Source organism: Trypanosoma cruzi, genomic scaffold (genome assembly GCF_000209065.1).
Source record: "Trypanosoma cruzi strain CL Brener 1047053517077 genomic scaffold, whole genome shotgun sequence".
NCBI lineage: Eukaryota > Euglenozoa > Kinetoplastea > Trypanosomatida > Trypanosomatidae > Trypanosoma > Trypanosoma cruzi.
Window position 1 is genome coordinate 53840 of NW_001849452.1, and position 18225 is coordinate 72064.

Consider the following 18225-nt stretch of genomic DNA (forward strand, 5'->3'; position numbering starts at 1 on the left):
CATGTTGCGGCGCAAGGCCTGTTGGCCGCCGGCGTCATGCTGTCCGCCTCGTCCAAAATAACAATTTTGTGGAGATTTATTTTCTGCTGGCTGCTTTCGTTCACCTTCTGCGGCAGCGTCTTCTTCGTCTGCGCAAACAGTTTTATCTTCTCCCGCACCACGTCCAGTCCACGGTCGTCGCTAGCGTTAAGCTCCAGCACTGCCTCCTTGAGGGCGGTCGTGTCGCCGCCGTCCTGGTCGCTGAGCAGCGTGCGGGCGAGACAAAGCACACTCGTGGTCTTGCCGGTCCCTGGCGGGCCGCACAACAGCAGATTCGGGAGATTTCCCTCCTTCGATATCACCCGCAGGCGCGAAACGGCATCGGCGTTGCCGACAATGTCTTCCATCGACTTTGGGCGGTACTTCTCCACCCACGGCACTAACTGCTGGGACATGAGGCCTGTCCGCAAACAACCGCGAGGCCAAGCGCCACCTGCAGCACTGAGGATGATGGATGCGGTCGCCGCTGCGGTCGGTGCAAGCGATGCGTTCCAAACTTCTTTTTCTTTCTTTTTTTTTTTTTTTTTGTTCGACGCTACTTACCCCCTCCCTCCTTTTTGTCTTCTCAACACAACTGCCTTGCACGCAATGCCGCCGTGGGTGAAGCCGCGGCCCACGCAAACATGCGAAGCAACCAGAAAAAAAAGAAAGGGACGGCTGTCAGGATGATGATGATGATAGGAAGACACGACACACGGCACAGAGAGCAGAAAGTGGGTGAGTGTGAGAAGGAGAGAGTGCATGGGCAAAAGGGACGCAGAGGTGAGAGCCACGACTCCCAAGAGCGTCACACCTGCAGAATCGACGCCACCCTTGACCCGATGGCCGCGCCAATGACACAACTCGCACCGCAAGTCGGGGTTGGCACGACACTAGCATCCGCAACGTGCAGCCCGTCCACACCCCGCACACGCAGCGTGCTATCCACAACCTTTCCAAGCGCACATGTGCCAAAGAGGTCACCGGTGCCCTGTGCATGCTCCGCCAAAAAGGCGGCGGCCCCCTGCTGCGTGTGAAGGGCATTCCGTGGATGGCGCACATGCACGCCAAGCGAGGCGAAAGGCGAAGTCGGCCGGCCCTTTTCGTCGATGTGGAACGCCGACCGCGCGTCGTTAAAAAGCGACCCGACCCAACGCATACCCTCGTCCATGCACTGCACGTCTTTCCGCGAAGAAAACATGCGGCTTGTGATGCGGATGTTGTGTTCATCCACCGCGTCGACTTCACCGCGGCTCTCGGGGTAATGGTGCGCCACACGCACAGCAAAGCCGTCAAACGGCCTCCACCCACACCAGCGCACGTTAGGAGTCGCAAAAAAAGTCAGCGATAAGTCCGGCCACGCTGCCGTTGGCGTCGAACGGACAAACGCGGCACCTTCTGCGAGCGAGGCAAACGCGCCAGAGCGCTCCTCGTTGTACTCCCGCCACTGGCGCAGCAGGTACGGGGCGTTGCGCCAGCTCACAGACTTGCTGCGAAGGTTAGCGTTATGTGTGACACCAAACACAATTGTTGCGGAGGTGGGCTGAATGAGATTCCTCCCGACATCGGGAATTTCAGCAACTCTTCCGCCCGCTCCAACGCCACTCCGCTGCAGCAGCGCCGGAGATTCCAACGGCCCCAAACACAAGACAACACGACCGGAAAAGAGCACCTCCACGTCGCGTCCTACCCTATTCTCAACGCCACTCACTCGCTTTCCGTCAAAAAGTATCCGCTGCACCCTCGTCTCCGGCATGACGGTCAAATTGGGGAACAGGTGGCGGTCCCGCTCCAAGAGGGCGTCAAAGACATCCACGCGCACGCCCTTTGCGATCAACGACTGGAGGGCCGAAAAGCCGTCCGCCGCTCCAGCGTTGAAGTCCATCGTCTCGGGGATGCCCAGCGCCTCGCACGACTCAAACCAAAGAATGTTCAACTCGAAACCGACATTTGCCCGTGGAACATCTGTAACATCCAGTGGACCGCTGTTACCATGAAACAAGGAACCCCCCCGAGAGTTGCGCTCCAAGGCGCAGAAAAAAGGCAGGAGTTGCTCAAAGGACCACATTGGATCGCCCCATGCCGCATAATCCCTCGTCGTGCCGCGCATGTACCGCATATCATTGCAGCAGCTGCTACCGCCAAGAGCGCAGCCCCGCACGTACTTCAACTGCCGCCCCCCAATGCACTCCTCAGGAACTCCATGATATTTGCGCAGGAACCCTCGTGTGCTGCGCACCGAGGCGACGAGTGGCGTCAACAGCGGCACACGCATCACCAACGGCAGTGGGCGCCGGGTGCCCTGTTCAACAAGGCCGACCGTCGCATTGGGGTATCTTAACGCAATAGCACGTGCCGCTGCGCAGCCTGCTGCGCCAGCCCCAAGGACGAGGACATCGAAGGCCCTCTTCTTCGCCGACATTCTGTCTGATCCCCTTTCCTTCCTCACTCACTCCCTCCCTCTTTTTCTCCCTCTCTGTGCGTGTGTGTGGCATCAAATATATATTTATGAGAAAGAGGAGAGACGAAAATAAACCAAAACAACGAGGATAGTGAACGGCATCACACACAAAAAAAAAAAAAATGAAGAAAGAAAGAGAAAACGCGCACACGCGAGCTACCCACCTTATGTTCTCCGCGTCATTCGCCTCACTATGACCCTTCCCTTTTCTTTAGTTTTCCCCTTTCACTCCGCCTTCTTCTCCGTTCTCTCGGCACGGAGTCTTTCGCTAGCACGCTGGGTGTCCACGGGTGAGATCGGCAGCACAACCGACGCAGCGTACCCCTCGTCCTCGCGGAGGCCGCGGTGCACGTCGCAGAAGTGGGAACCAATGCGCCGCTTCTCCGCACGCACCTCGTCCATATCGGCCTGCAGCATCTTTATCTGCAGCTGCGTGCCCCGCTCAAATCGCTTCACAAACTCCTCCGGGGGCAGAGGCATCCCTGGTTGTCGCGGAATCTCCTGCTTGCGCAGGTCCTCGACTTGCTGTGCAGTGTAGAGGTTGACGTCGTCAAAGCAGTCAGCGCAGTTAAGTTTTGTCAGAGCCTTCTTGTGGCTGTTATGTGCAGTCACAATCCCGACACCGAGAACGCGAATTGCCTGGCGAGAGGTCACTGTGCCCGTGAGAAAAACAAGCAGACTGACAGCAATGCCGCCAACCGGATGTCGCCGCATCCACGCCCAGCGAGACCTGCCGACAGAAAGCGCTGCAAATCCGCCTGCCACACCCACAGCGAGAGTGATGTTCATCGTCATGAAGTCGTACCGCCACCTCCCACCCTCCCTTGCGCGCACGGCGGCGGAGAGATACGCGTAGCGCAACACCCCGTAACTTGTGGCAAGCCGCCCTGCAGCGCCTTCGTCCACGAGAACGTAACCACCATGAACGTCCACTGGCACTGTCTTTCCAAAGTAGGCGCTCATGTTCGGTACATTCCAGTAAACGTAGCGACTGGGGTTGAGGCCAACGAGGCGCAGACATTCCTCACCGAGAGTCCGGTAGCCCGGTGACGCATCCTCGCGATAGAGGGAGATGTGAGTCGCTGCCTGATGGAACTGCGCCCTGCTCATAAGGTACAGGGCATCCATTGTCGCCCGCCCCCCTTCTTTTTCCCACTCTGCTTCAGCTTCCCTTTCACTCCTACACACGCAAAAGAAAAAATAAAAAGAAAAGAAGAAAAGGAAGGAAAGAGTGCGGTGCACACACACACACACGGACGTCTGTGCGTAACGAATGAAAAGGGAAACTCATTGCCACTGCAATGCACACAGGCAGGGACATCCCTATTGACACATAAAAATTCCTTATTTCTGGCAGCAAATATATATATATATTCTTTTAAAAAAACACAAACATATATTACCTCTTCGTAGACGAAATTACTTCCGCTTCTGCCACTGCCTTGTGTGCATCCAGCAGAATTTGAATTTCCTCCACCAGCCCACACACGCGGGAGGTGCTCATTGCAAGAACAACCAGCATGGCAAGCAAAACAATACCCGCTATTGTCGGCTGCGCAATGGCCCCCAGTGCGCCGCGCAAAAATATCACAGGAACCACATCCGTGGGAAAACTACTCGACGCCTCCAGCAGCAGAACAGCACACGACGAAAAAATAATGGATATCAACAGTGCCACGATTAGCGCCCCAATGGCCAGCCGAATAAAACCTCCGTGCACAATAGTCACCGCGCCAGAAAACGCCACAAGCGCCAGCACAAACAACACGACGGACGGCAACAGAGCGGCCAACATCCTCTTAACCGCGGCCGAACCGTCAATCTATATATGCAAGCGCACATCAAGAAGGAGTAAAAAAAAAAAAAAAAGACAACAAAAAAAAGGGCGAGGCTCCGCGGAATAACACACACACACACACAGAAATGCAATGGAATCAGACAAGATGTAAATCACTCAAAACACACACGCATCTTCCTTCACATCCCCCACATTTTGAGTACCTTTTCTTTTATTTTTTTTTTATTTTTTTTTTTTTTGTAGGTATTTATGTGTGTTTGTGTTTTCTTTTCTTTTCCCCATGCCTCCTCTTGGCCGTATTCACCTGCGCCCCCTCCTCTTTTGCATTTTTCCCTTCAACAGTTCCTTCTTTTTCTTTTTTTTTTTCTTTTTTCCCATCGATAATTAAATGCGTCCAAAACAAAACAAAAAAAAAAACTTCATTTTTTTTTATTCCTTTTCTTTCTTCCTTCTTCTTCCCCCCTCCCCCAATACAAACCTCCTCTTTATTTCCCGCTCAATTCAACAGTCGTATAAAACCGAATTACCCCGTGCGTTGCCGCGGCCGCACGTATGCATAAATTTATTGCCGGGCACATTGAATGAATGGGGCGCAAACGTGCTCGCCCTCCGCCTGTTTGTCCGCCTGCCCCCTCCTCTCCGCCCCTCACAGGCGTGCGAGAAGCGATTAGTAGCGGTAGTGGTCCGGCTTGAATGGGCCGTCCACGGGGCAGTTGATGTAATCCGCCTGCTTCGCGGTGAGCTTCGTCAACTTGGCCCCGAGCTTGCCAAGGTGCAGGGCCGCCACCTTCTCGTCCAGCTTTTTTGGCAGGAAGTACACCTGTGCCTTCTCGCCACGCGGGTACTTGCCGCTGTCACGCTGCGTCCAAAGCTCGATCTGCGCAAGCACCTGGTTGCTGAAGGAGTTCGACATGACGAACGAGGGGTGGCCGCTGGCGCATCCCAAATTCACGAGGCGGCCCTCCGCCAAAAGAATGATGTGGCGGCCATTGTGCATGGTGTAGCGATCCACCTGCGGTTTAACCTCCACGCGCTCCTTCGCGTTCGCCTTCAGCCACGACACTTGAATCTCCGTGTCAAAATGGCCAATGTTGCACACAATCGCGTCATCTTGCATGCGGGGGAAGTGCTCGGCCGTGATGATGTCGTCGTTACCGGTCGTCGTGACAAAAATGTGCGCCTGCTCCACGATGTCCTCGACCAGAAGCACTTGGTACCCTTCCATCGCCGCCTGCAGCGCATTGATCGGGTCCACCTCCGTGACAACAACACGGGCACCAAAAGCACGTAGGGCGGCGGCGCAGCCTTTGCCCACGTCGCCATAACCACAAACACAGGCAGTCTTTCCAGCGATCATCACGTCCGTGGCACGTTTGATGCCGTCCACAAGTGACTCGCGGCAGCCGTAGAGGTTGTCAAACTTGCTCTTCGTGACGCTGTCATTCACGTTGATGGCAGGGATGGGCAGTTTTCCGCGCTGCAGACGTTTGTACAAGTTCTTCACACCTGTTGTCGTTTCCTCCGATATGCCGTAGATTTTGTCCACAAGGTGGGGGCAGTGGTCAAGGACATGGTTCGTCAGGTCACCGCCGTCGTCGAGGATCATGTTCGGGAATCCGTCGCCGCTGAAGCCTTTAAGTGTCTGCTCAATGCACCACTGGTACTCCTCCTCCGTTTCTCCCTTCCAGGCAAACACGGGGATGCCACGCTTCGCAATGGCGGCGGCGGCGTTGTCTTGGGTTGAAAAGATGTTGCATGAGCTCCAGCGAACCTCCGCGCCAAGCTGGATGAGTGTCTCAATCAGCACTGCCGTCTGCACCGTCATGTGCAGGCAGCCAGCGATCTTGGCGCCCTTGAGTGGCTTCGACTGGCTGTACTCACGGCGCAGCTCCATGAGCCCCGGCATCTCGTTCTCCGCGATTTCAATTGCCTTTCGGCCCCACTCTGCCAGGCTGATGTCTCGGACTTTGTAATCGGTCATGATGTTTTAATGGCGTTAATTGTTTCGCGCGTACGTGTGTGTGTGTGTGTGTGCCTGCTTGAAGCTATGGCTTTTCTTTTTTTTCTTTTTTTCACGTAATTTTATTACTTCTCTTCTCGCGAGGAGCAACGCGCGCCCAGCAGAAGAAAGAGGGACAGAAGGAGAAACCAGAGGAAAAAATAAACAGCAGAGGCATCCCCACAAACAACAAGGGAAAAAAAAAACAGAAGAAAATGAGAGAAGTGCACACCAGACGCACACATGTCCAGAAGAGAAGTCACCAGCACCAACGCACAGCCGCAATGTCTCACTGGGGCGTGAAGCGTATGTACTCCGCATCGGACTCGGGATCGACGCCAAGAAACTCATCCTTCATCCCGCGCCGCAGCAGCGAAGCGTAATCCACGACAAGTTGCATGAAGTTCACAAACTTGTCCTCGGGCGCTCCCCGTGCCTGCAGCATCGCATGCGGCACCGACGAGAGGTGAAGGACAAAAGAGACGTTGTGCGTCACACGCATCCGCAACGTCGCTGCGGCGTCATCGCTCTTCTCGCCACACTCCTGGGCGACCTGAATAAAGTCGTTTGGAGCAACGCGTTGAACGAGGCCAAAGAGTTTCTGTTCGCCAAACCAGACATCTACAAAAGGGCCGTTGTTCCCGCTGAAGACAGGCTCCTTTTCTGCAGCGACAGCCTCGCTGGCAATTCGCCATGCCTCATCATCCTCCGCGACGATGCCAAGAGCAATGCACATCCCCTCCTCCGGTAGTTGAGAGAAAAGAAGAAAAACGAAGGAGTGGAGGCAACCAGCGGGGGACAGCACCTGCTAAAAAAGTACAGAAAACCACAAAGACACATTCATGTTGTATCCACATGTCACATCCCTCAAAATAACACTCATAGATTCAAAAGGAGGCAAAGACGGCGGTGAGCAACCCACCCAAAAAGCTGCGGTTAGGCAAAAAAAAAAAAAAAAGAGCAGCGCCACTACGCATAATGCTCATCTAACCACTCCTCCGTTGGCTTGCTGAGTTCTTCCCTCTCTTCCGCCGTGAGAAAGTCTTCCTCTGGACCGCGTAGCACCGACGGAATAAGCTGCTCCAGCATACCAACACTCCACTGCACATATGCCACGTGTTCAAGGTAGTACACCCACCCGGCCGCCCACCGCATCCAATCCAGCGTAATGCCGTGATCTTGCATGGTATCGTACAGTTCGTTCTGTACGTCCAACTCAAGGTGCCAGAGGCATGGGCCATCGTAGTAGAGATGACGACGCACCCACGCCGCGTCGTCTGTGGTGGAAAGCAAATGCTCCTCCTCCTTGTAGGCACGAACATTGCGCATGTGCATCCCACCCTCGTTGACGGCCATTGAAAAGTGCAAAATAACGCCATTACGTGCCACCAGCACCTCCACAGGGAACCAGTCTAAAAAGTACAGCAAAGCGTTAAGTTTTGGCGGGTTCGCCATTTCAATCGGGCTGTACGCAACAACACGGCCCACTCGCGTCGTTTCATCGGCAGCGCGCTCAAATACGGCGAGATTCGTCGCCTCATCATGACGTGTGGTCCAACCATCCATCGGGGGCGGCGGCCTCACGTTCACCTCCCGTCGCATCTCGTCCGAAAGATCCTTGTAGAGCGGACGGAACAATTTGTACGCGCCAGGCCCGTACTTGTCCTCCATCCCACGCGCCCACCTTGTCGCCTCATCCTGCACGTCACCGCTCGAGAGTGCACGCGTTGCCATCACCGTTGCACGCATGCCGTTATGATAACAAAGCGGCTGCCGCAGTCGTATCATGGTGGCCGCCCCCTTGCGCCACATGGATGCAAACTGAGACCCCGCCGTGAAAGCCAAAGCGCAACAAAAAAAAAAAAAAAAAGTAATGAAAAAAGAAAAAAATCAAGAGTTCTGCGATGCAATGACATGCAGGCAAAAAAAAAAAAAGGAAAGGAAAGCGGGATCCACCACCAAAAAAGAAAAAAGCAGCACGAGGCGGTCAGGGAGTATGCGGTTACACAAACAGAGCACACAGGAACGGAATAAAGACTGAAAATAAAATATATATTTTTTTTTTAAGAACAGTTGAGTGCCGCACTGCAGTCTGAATGTCTCTGATTTTCCGCTTCCTCTTATTTGTTGTTTTTAGGTCCCTCGGCGGGGCATATTCAAGACGAGTCCGGCGACCAAACCGGCTTTGCCCCGGGCGCGGCTTCGTAATTTTCATCAAAGCGGTGGAGCTTCACGAGGCCATCAAAGGCACCGCTAGCAAACCCACGACCGTCTGGAAAGAAAGAGACGGCGTTAATGGTACCAAAGTGGCAACGCACCTGACCAAGCTGCTTTTCATGCACCTTGTGGTAGAACTTCACCTCAAAGCTGGTCTGGCCACCTTGTGTCGTCACATCCTGCGCCTCCATGCCACCTCCCAGAATGACATGGTCGCCGCATGGAGAGATGGACGCATCGTTCACCGGCACGTCGCTCCTGTATGTCTGGATGACCGACATGTCGCGGGAATCTAACAGACGGGCCGTCTTGTCCTTAGAGGCGGTGATGAGAGTGTAGTAGTTGCAGTCAAATCCGATGCGATTGACAGTTTCCTCATGTGGCTGTTGCGTGCGAATGGTGCGCATTGTCTCCACGTCGAGAATTGCCACGGAGCCGTCGGACATGGAGTAGTAAATTGTGTCGTTCGTTGGACCCCACACCGCAAACGTGATATCGTCGCCCTCCGAAACAAACTCAGCGCAGGGATTAAAAGCTGTCTTGACGGGATGCACAATGTAGTCCTCCTTCGGCACGGCAAAGGGCAGGTTGTACAGCTGAATTGCCGACTTCTCGCCCATCTTCCTGGAGGTGCTCACCATCACCTTGCTGTCGTCATGCGCAAAGCCAACGGCACGAGCAGGGCTCTTGAGCATGATGTTCGCCAATTCATCCCCGCTCTCTACGCACCACAACTTGGCCTTGAAGTCCATACCGCCAGTCACAAGCAGCGTGGAGTAATTGTTCACATCACACGCGGCAATGGCGCTATGACCGTTAAACACACCGAGACGTTCCCCTGTTTTGGTGTACCACACGCTGATGTTAGGCTCCTTTGCGGTCGAGAAAAGAAGGTCCCCTTCGCGGTTGAACTTAATCATCGTCACGGGCTTCATGTGCCCGTGCAGCGCTAGGCCCTGAATGTTCATTGCTTACCCCCCGCTGTTCTTCCGGTTGCGTCCTTCCTTTTTTGTTGTTTTTTATGGCTTTCGTTTCGCCTTCACTCTCTCTCTCTCTCTCTCTCTCTCTCTCTCTCTCTCTCTCTCTCTCTCTCTCTCTCTCTCTCTCTCTCTCTCTCCTTTGCCTCGAATGAATCGTTCGTCCCGATGGACCCCTCCACGCTTTTTTTTTTTTTGCAACAAACCAAACAAAAGAAAATAAATAAATAAATAAGCGGCAAAAAAAAAAAAAAACCCTGCGGCCCCTCCCCCTCATAGTGGCAACCGCTGCAGAAACAGAAGACGACATGGAAGCGACACCAGAAAAAAAAGCTCCCGGCAGAAATACACATACAGGTGAAAAGGCATATCTTGCGTACAGCCCGCCCTCCTTCTCGCCCCCCTCACCATCCCAAACTGCTCAATCGCTCCTTCACTACGCGGAGGTATTCCTGTGTTGGTTGTTGCAAGTCAACACCCGCCGCCTTGGCTGCCGTGCCAGAAGCAGAAGCCGAACGCCTCTCCATCTGATCATGAATACGTTTCATCCCCGTATCTATGAGTTGCGCCAGCTGCTCCGCCATGGCGGCTTCAGGGTCCTGCTGCTGTTGTTGCTGGTGCCGTTCGCTCAATAATTCCTCGCGCAGCTCCCCACGAAACCGCTCAGCCCCCACACGTTGCTCCTGAAGCAGCTCGTGAATCTGCCGCGAGAATTCCTCTTGAATGGCACCCAAACGATCACATGTTGCCTGGTAGTTTCGCTCCAGCATCTCGGTTGTTGCATTTTCTTGGGACTCCAGTCGCACAATGAGAGACTCCAGAAAGCGCTGCTCATTCCTCCTCCAGTCCGCAAGCTCCCAGTCATTGGTCTGTAAGGGTTCCATCATCATCTTCTCAAAGGCGGTGCCGTCATCCGTGACATCGCCGTCGGCCAATGGCGTGGTAGAGAGGGATCTAGAAGTGCTCTGCTGCATTGTGTCCGGCTGAGGCGAGGTCCCCACGGCGACATCCCGCGTAGATCGCGCGGGTGGCGGCATCGCCATAGCCCCAAGTGAAGAAACAGGGACAGGGACATACAGCGGGACACCACACCACTGCTGCTGCTGCTGCTGCTGCTGAGAGCCATCGCCACTGCCGGTGGGAGCAAAAAGAAGCGGTGGGAAAAAAGGCACGGCAGTTTGATGCGGCGGTGGGCATTGATTGAGGCGCGGTTGGTTTTCTTGCTGTTTCCCCGTCTCCTGATAAGAAAATCGAGAACGTTCGGATGCCTTGCGGTCCCCGTTACGGCGGCTGGCGTTGCTTTGGCGATCAAACATCTCGGGTGAGGCGGTCCATGTGCTACGGTTTGCCTGCGGCCGCTCCATCCCGGGGCACCTCAACAACTGAGAGCAAACCTCAGCGTTCTCCTCACATGTGTCCAACACCGCAGCGGGACTCGACTCGCGTGACCTTAAACCGCCGGCCCCAACGTCCTCTGGCGAGACGGCACGCGGATGGTGAATCTCCAGCGGCGCACCATCGGCGGCCGATGACCTCAGCTGTGGTACGGCGGCACCACTCACCTCCAATTGGGGTGCCGTGCTGGCGCTGCGGTGCCGCTCTCGAGAGTCTAACCGGGTGAGAAGAAGCTGCTCCCCGTACGTGTGCTGACATGCAAAGTTATCCCCAACGAAAAATTTATCCTTTGTGTCAATCAAGTTCTTTGACAGGTCAAGGGACTCCACTGCGCTCTCCTGCAGTGTCCCACGCTGTAAAAACTCCTTCAGCCCTGCCGTCGTCACAGTGTTGCGGCTCATATCAATTACTCGCAGCGATGCATCATGCGCTATGGCAAGTCCCAATCGCCTAATAGTGGCATCGCTAAGGCAATTGCCCGACAAATCAAGCACTTCCAGCCCCCGCGCGAACGTTGCAACGTGACCGCCAACCCCGTCCCTCAGAGACGCACGCCACATCGCGTTCTGCTCCCTGCCGCGATTGAGGAGAATGAGAGAATGAATGCCCCTGGCACTGCCGTCTGTAAGACCACACTCGGAGAAGTGGCCCTCCTTCAGTGAGGGAAACGTGTTCACCGTCGTTGTCAGCCGCGTGAAAAGCTGGTCCGTCAGCTTGGACTTGTTCAGGTTGAGTACCCGAAGGAGACCACAGTGCTGCAGCACATCAAACAGCCTGGTAACCACCTCCCTTATCTCCCTAAGCGGCAGGCCACACAACTCCACACGAACCAAATGCCCCGTGTAAGTCATGCACGCCACACGCACGCCGTCAATGAGGCTCCTCAGCACCGGCCGGTTTTGTGCTGCAACAATGACATCTTCAGGGAGACGCTGCGACAACAAGGTCGTGTAGGAAACCTTGCGCTTCGACTGCCGCGGGGGGTGATGCATGCCCTTGTTCGAGTCGTAACGCAGCGCTAAAACTTGCAACTTCGGCCCCCTCACAGCGATGGAACGCGGCCCGCAACGCAGCAACGTCAATGCAAAAACCCGCACACTGTGCAACGGGGCAAAATCCAAGTCCGTCACTATTTCTCCGGCCCCCGCATGCTCGATAAAACCGTAATACGGCTCCACCCGCCGCTGCGCGCATTCGGTCATGTACTCCTTCACAATGGGTAGCATTGAGCCCTATGCTGTTTCAGCCCGCCACCCAACAGAAAGGAAAACATGCAAAGTAAAAACAAAAAATTTTGTAGCCAAGTGCAGGCAAAATAATAATAATTAAAAAAAGAAAGCCCCTGGTGAAATGCCGCATGACGCCCAACGCCGCCACAGACACTGGAAGAAAGCAAGGAAGAGAGAAGAAGGGAATGAGGAAGGGGGGAAAGGAAGATCTTGTGGCATATCCATCACGCATGGGGAGAGTGGCCCCACATCCGTGTTCCTTTGCAAGCCACTTGCAGACAAAATACAAAACTTCGTTCTCGCGGGCCGTTAAACATCGCGATGGGGCGCGGCCATCACTGCCCCTCGCGTCCGATGAGGCCGCTGTGCCGCCAGTAGTGGAGAGTGGGGAACAGTCATCCCTCCCTCCCTCCCCTTCATTGTTGTAGCTTCGATGAGAACCTTGACAAGAAAAAAAAGTTTTTGAAAAACCAAAGAAAAAACCAATAAAATGAAAAGTGCCATTCAGTGCCAACCGGTTTTATTAACAGCACACACAGACAAATATGCAAAAAAAAAAAAAAAAAGGCACACAACGAATCATAAATACGCATAAACGCTTAAACATGCATGAGCACGTCTGTGGCATGAAGGAAGGCGGAGTGTTCGTTTCAACTGCCTCATAAATAAAGGAGGGGATGCAAGCGGAGTCACACAGGAGACATGCAAAAATGTACGCACAAGAAGCGGCGGCGCAATAAACCAGTAACAGACACCGAGCATATAAATATAAATATATAAACACACACAAAAAAAAAAAAAAAGCCTCCGTACTCAACTCTTGCACACACACACACGCACACATGCGCCTTTCCTCGTCGTAAAAAGCTGCAGAATTTCCCCCCCATTTCAGGAGACCACACACACGCAGATCTTGTCCACGGCTCCCCCGCCTGCTCTTGTCGTTGCTGCTCATTCCGCTTTTTTTTGTTGTTGTTGTTCCTCTTACCCTCTCTTCACTCTCTCTCTCTTCCTTCTTTTTTTTTTTTTTTTTTGGGGGGGGGGATTCATGTAACCTCTCTCCCAGTCCTCCTCAAAAAAAAAAAGAAAACTATTTTCTTTGCGTTCCTCGCTTAACTCGTTTTGCTCCAACTTTCGGGCTTTTGTTTTTTTCTCCTTCTCCCCCCTCACACACAGACACACACAGAAAGAAAGAGAAATATATATATATATATATATGCAACGCAAGAGCCTAACGGTGTGAATGGAGAAAAAAGGGGGGGAAAAGAGACACGCCCAGCACTAAGACTGAAGTTCTGCCTCAAGGGCTCGCAGCGCCTCTTCATCCTCATCCTCTTCTTCTTTGGCACTCAACTTCGGCAGCTTTCCGGTAGGCACACTTGGCATGGCCGGCAACGCTGGCGCTGACTCTGCCACCTTCACATCGGCAGTCTGCAGTTCCGCCATGAGTTCTCCCATGAGTTCGTCCTCGTCCAGCAGTTGGCTGTCGAGCGGCTGTCGCAGGGCCTCGGCGACGGCGTTGGCCTTCTCCATCTCCTCCTGCAACTCCTCCATATTCTCCTCTACACGATCCGCATCCATCTTTTTATTACGTTCCCGCAGCTCATTCTTGACGCGTTGCTGCACCTCCAGTAGTTCGTTATTCATATTCTGATTCTGCAGCGTAAACTTCAGTGTCTCGAGGTTTTGCTTCTGGGCGCTGATGTTCGTCAGCTGCTCCTCAAACGCCTTCTTCCGCTTCATGCACTGAAGCGCTGCCTGTGTGTTCTTCTTGGCGTGGTACTGCTTTGCCCTCTCCAACTCCATCTCCATCTTCTTTTCGAGCACCCCCTCTCGCTTCTCGAGGAGCTCGTAGGCCGACTCCAGTTTTTCCAGAGTTTGCGAGACGGAGCCGGGCCCTCCCGACTGCTGCTTCTCGCGGGCCTTCGCCTGCTTATCCCCTCTACCAAAGAGACGACTCAACATCGCTGCCACCAGGTGGTTCGGTTTGTTTTGTTATTTTTTGTATTTTGTTGTTGTTTTTTCTATTTTCTCCCCCCCCCACCTCCCTCCCTCTTCTGCTTCCGCCTATCGGCTGACTTTCGGTCCTCTATTCGGTTCACTACGGTGTTTGCCCCCGCTCTTTTCATTCCCACCCCGCATGTGTAAGAAAGATAAAGTGAGAAAGAAAGAGAGAGAGAGAGAGAGAGAGAGAAGGTGACATGAAAGGAAAAAAAAAAAACAGGCTTAAAGCCATCGCACAAGCACGCACACCGACAGACAGACAGAGAAACGGTCACCGGTGAGAGAAAGAGTAACGATGGGGATGGCAGTAGGCGAATAATAGCATCATCTAATGCGGCGAGAACAAACACACAAAATGTAAAGGGAAAGGCCCCACATGCGCGCGGTGCATTACTATCACCGTGACACGAACCCTACGTTTTTTCTTCTTCTTCTTTTCGCCCTGCCTTCCCCAGAAATACATTTTATTGAGCCTCATTTGACGACTTCACACACACACACACACACATGCCAGACCATAATCCTCTCTGTGTTATTTTTCCGTGGCATCTGTTCTAAATCCACGCCGCGGTACGGTCACGCTGCTGTTGACTGTGCAGGGAACTCCGTCTCGACGCTACTCCACTCGCGTGGTCGTAGCGGGCGGCTCAACTCCGCCACCACGTCGGCGACCGCCTCCCTTGGGATGCGCACCTGCCGGGCGCTGTCGCGCTCACGCAGCGTGACGCATCCGTCCGTCTCAAAGTCGCACGTGACGCAGAACGGAATGCCGAGCTCGTCCACACGGGCGTATTTCTTCCCAATCGAGGCGCCACTGTCGTCGGTGCGGGTCGAGATGCCCCGCAGCACCATGTCGCCACGGATCTCCTCCACCACCCGCAACAACTCCGGCTTCACAAGCAGCGGCAGCACCGCCACCTTCTGCGGCGCAATCACAGGGCGCATGCTGAAGACGGCACGCTTCTCGTTCTTGGCACTCTCGTCGCGGCGCACCCAGTAGCTCTGCTCCAGCAGTGCGTAAAGAATGCGGCCAACGCCGAAGGAAGGCTCAATGACGCTCGGTATGTAATTTCGCCCCGTCACCTTCACCTCCTTGAACTCAAACTGGACCATCTCTGGCTTAATAGTCGCGGTAAACCCGTTCGCCGTCGTGATTTCCACGCTTCCTGACGCCAGTTTCTCACCGAGTGCCACGCACGTTGCCTCTGGTGCGGTGTTCAAGTACTCCATCACCTCGCCGGCGTTCTTCCCAAACGCTTTTCCAATGGCGCCCTTTTGGAGTTTGCGCTGCAGCTGGCGCTCGATGCGTGGCTCCGCAAACTCCTCCCGGGCAAACAAATCCTTCTTGCTGGCAGCACTGTGCTGCGTGAGGTCGTACGCGGAGCGATCCGCGATACCCACACACTCCACCCAGCCGTAAGATGTCAGCAGCTCTGCATCCCAGCAGTCCTGTGCGTAGTGGGCCATCTCATCACGCTGGTGTTGGCGGAAGCGGAGAAAACGCAAGCCGACGGCCTCAAGAAAAAGAACCGTGCGGGCAATGAAGTAGCCGAGCGTCTCATTGTCAATGATCTTTTTAGCAACGGCATCCCCAACGGTCATAAGAACAGGGTCTGCATTGGCGTCCTGTAGTTCCCGTGACCATGCCCAGAACTCCGTGCCCCTGACGCTCTCAAACTTTTCATGGCTCTTGTCGTTGGGGTTGACAAAGTGCTCAATCTCCGCCAGCGTAAACTCACGGACGCGGATAAGGTTTGCGCGTGGCGCAATTTCGTTTCGGAAGGCGGTGCCGATGCACGCCCCTGCAAACGGCATGCGCTGCGCATTGCCTGAATCGAGTAGTCTCTTAAAGTTCAGTATGATCCCCTGCGCAAGTTCAGGGCGCATGTACCCAACACGGTCTCCCTCCGGTCCAATACTCGTGGAGAACATGAGATTGAACGGAAACGGCTCGCTGAGTGCGTTGCCTTTGGGCGACTTGACCTGGTAATGTTCAATCACCGCCTTCATCTCCGCCGGCGTCATCCCAGCTGCCCTGTTACGGAGCGTCTGCATCTCCTGCTTCGTTTCTATTGGCAGGGTGGCATCCTTGAGCCGCGTCTCACTGTACTCCTCGAGCAGCTTGTCGGCGCGGATGCACTCGCCTGTGACGGTGTCCCGCACCATGGCGTCGTTGAACCGCACCACGTGGCCGGATGCCTTGAACACCTCCTCCGGCGTCAGGGACGTCGTGTCCACCTCACACATGTTCTCCTCCAGCACAAAGTGCTGCCGCCAGTACGACAGGAGGTTGGCCTTCATGGCGCAGAGCGGCGGGCCCAGGTCGTACAGCCCCGCCGACCCGCCGTACGGGTCAAAGGCCAGACCGAAAAAGAAGCGGCGGCGGCATGTGTCCTCAAACTCCGCCCGCACCAAATTCTCGAGCCTCGACGGGAGTGCCGTGCGCATGAGTCGACTGCGTGCAAAACACTTCGTGGTGGCTGACGCAACACGCACAAACAAAAAAAAAAAAAAAAACTTTTTTATTAAATATCCTCCTCCGCTTCTCTGCCTCTTCTCTCCCTTAGCGTGGAATTATGTTTTAGGTCTACAGAAAAAACACCAACACCGACGACCAAAAAAAAAAAAAAAAAAAAGATTTATAAATAAATGAAATTGCTTTTGCTGTTTTTTTGTTGTTGTTTTTGTTGTTTCCCCTTCGAATCCTCCCAACAGCCATTTGTTGAGTAACGGGGGAAGGGGACGAAGAGAGAAGAAAGAAGGAAAAAAAAAAAAGAAAAGACATCCGCAAGGCGACAAGAGTGTGACATGCAACCTATAAAAAGAGTATGTTTATGCTGATCTTTAGTACCATTGCAACAAAGGGGCGGTTGGCGCCACACACAAAAAAAAAAAAAAGGCCAATCTTTTACAGAAATCTCTGTTATTATTAAACTTTTTTTTTTTCCTCTCTCTCTCTCTCTCTCTCTCTCTCTCTCTCTTTCTCACATACACACATACACCGCCTCTGTTGCTTCCATAGTTATGTTTGCGAGTGCATCCATGTTTGCCAGCACTCCAGTCACTGCGGAGCCAATAACCAGACACCGTCGGTAAAAAAGGCAAGTAGCGGACCACGCGCGATCATAAGATGCTGCAGTGGATGCTGCACAAATTGCGGCGCGCTGTCGCTAGTAATACGCAGGGACTCACTCATGCGGCTGCAGCCCATAATTAACGCCGCCGGCTGATCTGCTGCACGCCGCACCCGAGCGATTGAGAGAACACACTCCGTCCTGGGCTCCGCATCTCCCTGACGGCGCCGATAAATCCGTGTACACTCTCCCGAGGTGTCCGCCACAAGCCACGTCTCTTCATCATTGGACGTGCCTTCTATGCGGTCAATAAGTAGTGGTGGCGACTGCAGCGTCGCAATCGGCATCCCGCTACGAACATCCACAACAGCACCACTCGCCAGACCCATCGTCAAACGTCGCTCGTAGGATCCTACACAAGTCACCACCTCATCCACGGCCACAAAAAGTTTCGTGCTGAACTCGGGCGCCTGGTAGAATGCCACACTTGTTCCATGTGAAACCACCAACATCGTGTGGCCACTACGCGCCGCACCAACAGCAATGGGAGGGAACGGCAAAAACGGTGGAGACGCCACGACGCCCTTTGCTTCAATGTAATGCACCACTTGCAACATCAACTTACCCGAGTGTGTGTCGCCGGTGGGCTGAAGCACCACCACCGAGGTGCAGCGGCCAATCGCAAAGAGAAACGTCCCGGCGAGAGAAGTGGCGTTGGAGCTCCACCGAATCTCCACAAGTTCGATTTCACGCTTCAGCAGAGTCGCACCACACACCTCCGCAGCCACGTGGACGCAACGACCACTCCTGCGGCCAGCGCCATCAGCACCACCGTTGCCGCCGCCACGCGTTACAGCCGCTGAGTTCTCAGCAACTACATCGCGGGGAAGAACCGTCGAGACCAAGTACTTCCCACGGATAAACGTGCAGAGACCCAACTTGTTGTTGTCCGTTCGATGTAAGGGAACAGGGAGCCAATCCATCGACACTGCCACGTTTCGTCCCACATGCACAACGTACCTGCGTACTGGAGGCGCAGCATCGCTGAGACTG

The 18225-nt window shown here is 54.1% G+C and overlaps 12 protein-coding genes across 12 annotated transcripts, besides 26 other annotated features; all 12 read right to left on the bottom strand.

Annotated features, from left to right (window-relative positions):
• On the bottom strand, positions 1-434 carry Tc00.1047053511229.9 (replication factor C, subunit 4, putative; the record flags this gene model as incomplete). The annotated part of the gene is made up of 1 exon (XM_804069.1): positions 1-434. A coding segment is annotated over one exon (434 nt), but the record flags the coding sequence as incomplete, so codon positions are not given.
• Positions 1-5459: a sequence feature (heterozygous, non-Esmeraldo-like haplotype).
• Positions 537-566: a microsatellite.
• Tc00.1047053511229.20 (oxidoreductase, putative) lies at positions 827-2440 on the bottom strand (the record flags this gene model as incomplete). Its single annotated transcript, XM_804058.1, has 1 exon — positions 827-2440. The coding sequence occupies one exon, from the start codon at positions 2438-2440 to the stop codon at positions 827-829; it is 1614 nt and encodes a 537-aa protein (XP_809151.1).
• Positions 2451-2496: a sequence feature (CT-rich).
• On the bottom strand, positions 2705-3607 carry Tc00.1047053511229.30 (hypothetical protein, conserved; the record flags this gene model as incomplete). Its single annotated transcript, XM_804059.1, has 1 exon — positions 2705-3607. One exon carries the CDS (start codon positions 3605-3607, stop codon positions 2705-2707), a length of 903 nt encoding a protein of 300 aa, XP_809152.1.
• Positions 3670-3708: a sequence feature (A-rich).
• Positions 3838-3866: a sequence feature (AT_rich).
• Positions 3879-4274, bottom strand: Tc00.1047053511229.39 (hypothetical protein, conserved; the record flags this gene model as incomplete). Its single annotated transcript, XM_804068.1, has 1 exon — positions 3879-4274. One exon carries the CDS (start codon positions 4272-4274, stop codon positions 3879-3881), a length of 396 nt encoding a protein of 131 aa, XP_809161.1.
• Positions 4333-4362: a microsatellite.
• Positions 4482-4516: a microsatellite.
• Positions 4624-4650: a microsatellite.
• On the bottom strand, positions 4945-6258 carry Tc00.1047053511229.50 (S-adenosylhomocysteine hydrolase, putative; the record flags this gene model as incomplete). The annotated part of the gene is made up of 1 exon (XM_804060.1): positions 4945-6258. The coding sequence occupies one exon, from the start codon at positions 6256-6258 to the stop codon at positions 4945-4947; it is 1314 nt and encodes a 437-aa protein (XP_809153.1).
• Positions 5460-5880: a sequence feature (areas merged during assembly that could not be assigned to a particular haplotype. This can correspond to areas where the two haplotypes were merged or to regions with more than two copies in the genome that were merged during assembly.).
• Positions 5881-6308: a sequence feature (heterozygous, Esmeraldo-like haplotype).
• Positions 6309-6326: a sequence feature (haploid, non-Esmeraldo-like haplotype).
• Positions 6327-18225: a sequence feature (heterozygous, non-Esmeraldo-like haplotype).
• On the bottom strand, positions 6566-7012 carry Tc00.1047053511229.60 (hypothetical protein, conserved; the record flags this gene model as incomplete). The annotated part of the gene is made up of 1 exon (XM_804061.1): positions 6566-7012. The coding sequence occupies one exon, from the start codon at positions 7010-7012 to the stop codon at positions 6566-6568; it is 447 nt and encodes a 148-aa protein (XP_809154.1).
• Tc00.1047053511229.70 (hypothetical protein, conserved) lies at positions 7246-8088 on the bottom strand (the record flags this gene model as incomplete). Its single annotated transcript, XM_804062.1, has 1 exon — positions 7246-8088. One exon carries the CDS (start codon positions 8086-8088, stop codon positions 7246-7248), a length of 843 nt encoding a protein of 280 aa, XP_809155.1.
• Positions 8130-8166: a microsatellite.
• Positions 8317-8343: a sequence feature (AT_rich).
• On the bottom strand, positions 8433-9461 carry Tc00.1047053511229.80 (eukaryotic translation initiation factor 3 subunit, putative; the record flags this gene model as incomplete). The annotated part of the gene is made up of 1 exon (XM_804063.1): positions 8433-9461. One exon carries the CDS (start codon positions 9459-9461, stop codon positions 8433-8435), a length of 1029 nt encoding a protein of 342 aa, XP_809156.1.
• Positions 9536-9610: a microsatellite.
• On the bottom strand, positions 9875-12091 carry Tc00.1047053511229.90 (hypothetical protein, conserved; the record flags this gene model as incomplete). Its single annotated transcript, XM_804064.1, has 1 exon — positions 9875-12091. One exon carries the CDS (start codon positions 12089-12091, stop codon positions 9875-9877), a length of 2217 nt encoding a protein of 738 aa, XP_809157.1.
• Positions 10565-10588: a microsatellite.
• Positions 12178-12199: a sequence feature (AT_rich).
• Positions 12250-12302: a sequence feature (GA-rich).
• Positions 12855-12875: a sequence feature (AT_rich).
• Positions 13055-13128: a sequence feature (T-rich).
• Positions 13293-13312: a microsatellite.
• On the bottom strand, positions 13376-14059 carry Tc00.1047053511229.100 (hypothetical protein, conserved; the record flags this gene model as incomplete). The annotated part of the gene is made up of 1 exon (XM_804065.1): positions 13376-14059. The coding sequence occupies one exon, from the start codon at positions 14057-14059 to the stop codon at positions 13376-13378; it is 684 nt and encodes a 227-aa protein (XP_809158.1).
• Positions 14242-14288: a microsatellite.
• Positions 14587-14606: a microsatellite.
• On the bottom strand, positions 14675-16546 carry Tc00.1047053511229.110 (glycyl-tRNA synthetase, putative; the record flags this gene model as incomplete). The annotated part of the gene is made up of 1 exon (XM_804066.1): positions 14675-16546. The coding sequence occupies one exon, from the start codon at positions 16544-16546 to the stop codon at positions 14675-14677; it is 1872 nt and encodes a 623-aa protein (XP_809159.1).
• Positions 16599-16631: a sequence feature (AT_rich).
• Positions 16715-16734: a microsatellite.
• Positions 17046-17084: a microsatellite.
• Positions 17160-18225, bottom strand: Tc00.1047053511229.120 (uncharacterized protein; the record flags this gene model as incomplete). Its single annotated transcript, XM_804067.1, has 1 exon — positions 17160-18225. A coding segment is annotated over one exon (1066 nt), but the record flags the coding sequence as incomplete, so codon positions are not given.